The sequence below is a fragment of the Musca vetustissima genome, unplaced genomic scaffold, assembly GCF_032173495.1.
Source record: "Musca vetustissima isolate MV318-11 ecotype Yass unplaced genomic scaffold, APGP_CSIRO_Mvet_v1 utg4602, whole genome shotgun sequence".
NCBI lineage: Eukaryota > Metazoa > Arthropoda > Insecta > Diptera > Muscidae > Musca > Musca vetustissima.
This window is the reverse complement of record NW_026885412.1, coordinates 129,343-135,445: the sequence shown is the minus strand read 5'-3', so window position 1 is coordinate 135,445 and position 6,103 is coordinate 129,343. Positions and strand designations below refer to the sequence as shown.

Genomic DNA, 6,103 nt, shown 5'->3' with positions numbered 1-6,103 from the left:
GTGTCCCACTTAAGATAATGGCCAGGAATATACAATTATAGTATAAACATATTCCTCTATACGGCAACTCATCCTCCTCGCCATTCCTTAGACCCTACCTACCACCAACCATTATCGTTAAACTACTCGACTAAAGCCATGAATAATAGAATATGAAGAAGTCTCCTCAAACCAAAGACAATATTGTGGACGTTTAGAAAAGGAGAACAGAGCAGCAGCAGCAACAACTCAGCTAAGACATTGAGTTTGAGGGACGCCACACAAGACATTTTCTAAAGCTACGCAGCAGAAAAAAATAAAGGAAAATAATGTCAAGAAGAAAATGAGCAAACAATGAAAAGAATGGAGCAAAAGGCGGAAAATGCTATCGCATTTCTATTTTATAATGGAATGAATGATGCCTATTTAGAATTTCCCGGTACTTGAAACGATGCTGCTCCCTTCCTTAAGGACTAGTAAAGTTTATTGACATCGTCCTTGTTTTCGTTGTTGGTGTTCTTGTAGTCATGGTTCAGCATTGAAATGCAGGATATTCCCTTATTAATTTTCTATTTGTGACAAATCACTTAGCGGAAATATTTGTTTGTGAAATTGTTGCAATCGAACAGAACAGAATAGTTCGTGGGTCAAGAGCAATGTCAAGAGGTAGAAAGAAATATAAGAAGATTGAAAACAAGTTGTCAAATGAATGATTGACTACGTCTTTGCTTCAGAGCGTTTAAAAAATCAATAAAAATGAAGAATTTGTATAGTATATAGAAACAAGGAAAAAGATCTTTGAAAATTCGCGCCTGTCTGACAGACCCTGAAAAAATATTTTTAAAAATCCACGTCTGTCTGATAGACTATGAAAAAATATTTTTAAAAATCCGCGCCTATGCAAAATATTTTAAAAAATCCACGGTCTGATAGACAAAAAATATTTTTAATCATTAAAAGTATATAGGGACTTGGTGCTCCATTTACTATATATCCTTAAACATGTCAATGTACCCTCGAAAATATATTTCGTTTTGAAACTATATATAATTTCTGACCCGATTTACACATTCATGGAAAACGATTTATACAAAATTTACATCATTCTAGACACTGTTAATTTATTACGCTGTGCCAAATTTCGTGCAAATCGACAAAACGATATATAGGCAATTTGATACGTTGTGCAAAATTTCGTGCCCCATTTACATTAAAAATAGGACAAATATATATATATATATATAGAAGCTATATCTAAATCTGAACCGATTTTCAGGAAACTTAACATACATCATTCTAGACCTAATTTATTACGCTGTGCCAAATTTCGTGCAAATCGAAAGATATATAAGGACATTGATGCCCATTTACCTTAAATCGGACGAAAATATATATGGGAGCTATATATAAATCCGACCCGATTTTCTCGAAACTTGGCACACGTTATTCTAATTTAGAACTCTATGCCAAATTTCATGTCAATCGAAAGATATATAGGCACTTTGGTGACCCATATACCTTACATCGGACGAAACTATATACGGGAGCTATATCTAAATCTGAACCGATTTTCACGAAACTTTACACACATCATTCTGGACCTAATTCAGAACTCTATGCCAAATTTCATGCCAATCGAAAGATATATAGGGACTTTGGTGCCCCATTTACCTTAAATCGGACGAAGATATATATGGGAGCCAGGGACGTAAATCGATTTTCACGAAACTTTACACACATCATTCTCGACCTAATTCAGAACCCCATGCCAATCGAAAGATATATAGAAATTTTTTCACAGTAAATTTATGTCTGTAACAGCGAATTTTTTCATTTTGTACTCTCTGCCAAATTTCATGCCAATCGAAAGATATATAGGGACTTTGGTAACCCGTATACCTTTAATCGGACGAAACTTTATACGGGAGCTATATCTAAATCTGAACCGATTTTCTTTAACACACATCTCAATTCAGTACGCTACGCCAATTTTCTTGGAAATGAGAATATATAGTGAGGTGCACCAAATTTCGGACAAAATATATATGCGGACATGCATAAATCTGACTTTTCAGAAAGTGAACACACATCATAAAACCTTATTTATTACTCAAAAGGAACCATGTGTCTATCCCGTTTTCTTTTGCCTGTTACAAACATATGCACAAGGACATAATACTCTCTAACACAGTGTGGTGAAGAGTATAAAAATCGACGCCTGACTGGTAGACCCCGAAAAAATATTTAGTCACACCAAAATAGACTTTAAAAATATTTAAAAAAAATCAATCCTTGAAAAAATATTTAAAAAAATCCACACTTTTGGTGATGGGCCTTTAATAATATTTAAAAAAAATATTTTCACCTCTATGGAGGCCTACAAAAAATATGTAAAAAATACACGCCGGTAAACAAATATTTAAAAATCCGTGTCTGATTTAAGATACTTAAAATATGTTGAAAAATTCTAGCGTAATACATACGCACTGAATTTTATTTATTTTATTTTTTTTTTCTACACATGGAAACTCACTATAGATTAGAAAAAAAATGAGACCTTTGTGCCTTCTGTATATAGATTATCTCTTACCGCTTACGCAGCTCCTACGTTGGTGGCGCCCAACTGTCCACATGTGAAATAGTTTCAGTTATAATTAAAAGATAATACGTATGATATAGATAAGGGAAGACTCCTACCGACCGACGTATTTCATGGCATTATTAAACATTTATGAAAATTGATAACTGCTAATAATTAAATTAAATTTTCAAAATTGAGATTTCCATAAAAAAAGTTTAATAGTTTATCATTCAAAGTAAATTCCTATAAAAGTCGATTTGTTTAAACCCTAACATATCAATTGTTCTCTAGCTATTCCAGCAGTAACATTAACCAAACACCTAACTAAGCAAAATGGTATCTGTAAGTATTTAAAAAAAAATAATTTTTGAAAAACGGGTTTAGAAAAAAACTCCCCTTTTATTCCTATAGTTCGAAGAAGCTTGTGAATTGGCCAAGAACTTCTCCAAGAAGCCCAGCGACTCCGAATTCTTGGAATTCTACGGTCTCTTCAAGCAAGCCACCGTTGGTGATGTCAACATCGAGAAACCCGGTGTTTTGGACTTGAAAAAGAAAGCCATGTGGGATGCCTGGAACTCCCACAAGGGTTTGTCCAAGGAAGCTGCCAAGGAGGCCTACGTTAAGGTCTACGAAAAGTACGCTCCCAAATATGCTTAAGCGTCAGCAGGACACACATAGAGAGATAAACAGAGAGAGTAGTTGGTCATTAAATAAGAACAAAATCGGTAGTAGGGATTCCATAGTTATAAAAATATGTATTTATTACAAAAAATAAACGATTTTAATTTTTTTAATGTCTGATATTATTTAGTAACCCAATACCACAGTAGAGGGCGGAAATATAGCTCTGATCGGTTTTATCAGCGAATATTAGTAATATTCGAAATATATGTCAGTGTAAGGAAGAGGTGCTGTTGACATCCAATCGGGCAAGCAGGTACAAATATCACGAAATATTGTCCATGCTCGGAATAAACATCCGCAGAAAGTTAGAGTTCCGTGGTAGTTGTGTAGGGTATCGTATGATCGGCCCTGTCCGACTATACTGCTCCTCTCACTGGTTTAAAAATATTTTTTGAAGGTCCCAACAAAACAGGCGTGGATTTTTTAAAAATATTTTTTGAAGGTCCCAACAAAACAGGCGTGGATTTTTTAAAAATATTTTTTGAAGGTCCCAACAAAACAGGCGTGGATTTTTAAAAATAATTTTTTGAAGGTCCCAACAAAACAGGCGTGGATTTTTTAAAAATATTTTTTGAAGGTCCCAACAAAACAGGCGTGGATTTTTTAAAAATATACTATCAACATCTCGTTATTCTTCAGGGGTAAATATATACATTTTTTGAAGGTCCCAACAAAACAGGCGTGGATTTTTTAAAAATATTTTTTGAAGGGTCATAGGAAGCTTGGATGGGAGGCGTGCATTTTTTAAAAATATTTTTTGAAGGTCCCAACAAAACAGGCGTGGATTTTTTAAAAATATTTTTTGAAGGTCCCAACAAAACAGGCGTGGATTTTTTAAAAATATTTTTTGAAGGTCCCAACAAAACAGGCGTGGATTTTTTAAAAATAATTTTTTGAAGGTCCCAACAAAACAGGCGTGCATTTTTTAAAAATATTTTTTGAAGGTCCCAACAAAACAGGCGTGCAGTTTTTAAAAATATTTTTTAAAGGTCCCAACAAAACAGGCGGGGATTTTTTAAAAATATTTTTTGAAGGTCCCAACAAAACAGGCGTGCATTTTTTAAAAATATTTTTTAAAGGTCCCAACAAAACAGGCGGGGATTTTTTAAAAATATTTTTGAAGGTCCCAACAAAACAGGCGTGGATTTTTTAAAAATATTTCATGGTGCACGAAATTTAAAACACATTTGAAGGTCCCAACAAAACAGGCGTGGATTTTTTAAAAATATTTTTTGAAGGTCCCAACAAAACAGGCGTGGATTTTTTAAAAATATTTTTTGAAGGTCCCAACAAAACAGGCGTGGATTTTTTAAAAATATTTTTTGAAGGTCCCAACAAAACAGGCGTGGATTTTTTAAAAATAATTTTTTGAAGGTCCCAACAAAACAGGCGTGCATTTTTTAAAAATATTTTTTGAAGGTCCCAACAAAACAGGCGTGCATTTTTTAAAAATATTTTTTAAAGGTCCCAACAAAACAGGCGTGCATTTTTTAAAAATATTTTTTGAAGGTCCCAACAAAACAGGCGTGGATTTTTTAAAAATATTTTTTAAAGGTCCCAACAAAACAGGCGGGGATTTTTTAAAAATATTTTTTGAAGGTCCCAACAAAACAGGCGTGTATTTTTTAAAAATATTTTTTAAAGGTCCCAACAAAACAGGCGGGGATTTTTTAAAAATATAATTTTCGTGAAAACCGGTTCAGATTTAGATATAGCTCCCACGGCGTACTGAATTAAGTCTAGAACAATGTGTGTTAAATTTCGTGAAAATCGGTTCAGATATGGATATAGCTTCCATATATATTTTCGTCCGATTTTAGGTAAATAGTGCACCTAAGTTCCTATAGATCCTTCGATTTGCAAGAAATTTCACATAGCGTACTGAATTAAGTCTAGAAAAATGTTTCGTGAAAATCGGTTCGGATTTAGATATAGCTTCCATATATATTTTCGTCCGATTTTATATAAATGGTATACCAAATTACCTATATATCTTTCGATTTCCACGAAATTTGGCAAAGCATACTGAATTAAGTCTAGATTGATTTGTGTTAAGTTTTGTGAAAATCGGTCCCGATTTAGATATAGCTCCCATGTATATTTTCGGACGATTTTAAGTAAATAGTGCACCAAAGTCCCTATATATCTTTCGATTTGCACGAAATTTGGCATAGCGTAATGAATTGAGTCTAGAATGATATATATATATATATATATATATCGAACGGGTGTCTGATTGAAATTCAATGTTTAGCAGTGCGGCGTACCGAATAACGTGTATCAATTTTGCTATAAATCAATAAATTTGTCCCATGGTAGGCAGACGACTCCAAATCTGCCCGAACGAAATTAAATTTATCATAGGTTGCAGAAAGACATGAATATGTTCCTTCAATTGAGCATTGACATGCAATTGTAAGAATACATATCTACAATATGACCAAAGTGGTGAAGGGTATCATATAGTCGGCCCAGTCCGACTTTACTACTTTCCTTACTGGTTTTAAGTAATTTTTCATTGACTACAGAAAGTCGTGGATTTTAAAAATCATTTCTTCAACGACAATAGACAGGCGTGGATTTTTTTGTAATATTTTTTCAAGGACTATTGGTATGCGTAGTCCTTTTTAATAGTCCTTGAAACATATTTTTAAAGAATCCATGCCTATAAATAGTCCTTCAAAAATATTTGAAAAAATATTGTTATATCTCCAACTATTTTTTAGTCCTTTGACTACACCTGTTCGATAGTCCTAGATTCCTTTTAATCTTTTCGAAATACTTAAAAATCAATTTGTTGAGGCAATAATAAATAATTAACGAGCTTATCTGCAACATAAATTAATTTGAAATTAAAAG

General features: G+C 33.2%; 1 protein-coding gene across 1 annotated transcript; it reads left to right on the top strand.

The window, feature by feature from the left end:
* Positions 1 to 2,861: 2,861 nt before the first annotated feature.
* Positions 2,862 to 3,217, top strand: LOC133332677 (acyl-CoA-binding protein-like). Its single transcript, XM_061541056.1, has 2 exons — positions 2,862 to 2,902; positions 2,972 to 3,217. The coding sequence occupies exons 1-2, from the start codon at positions 2,894 to 2,896 to the stop codon at positions 3,215 to 3,217; spliced, it is 255 nt and encodes an 84-aa protein (XP_061397040.1). The 5' UTR covers positions 2,862 to 2,893.
* Positions 3,218 to 6,103: the final 2,886 nt, after the last annotated feature.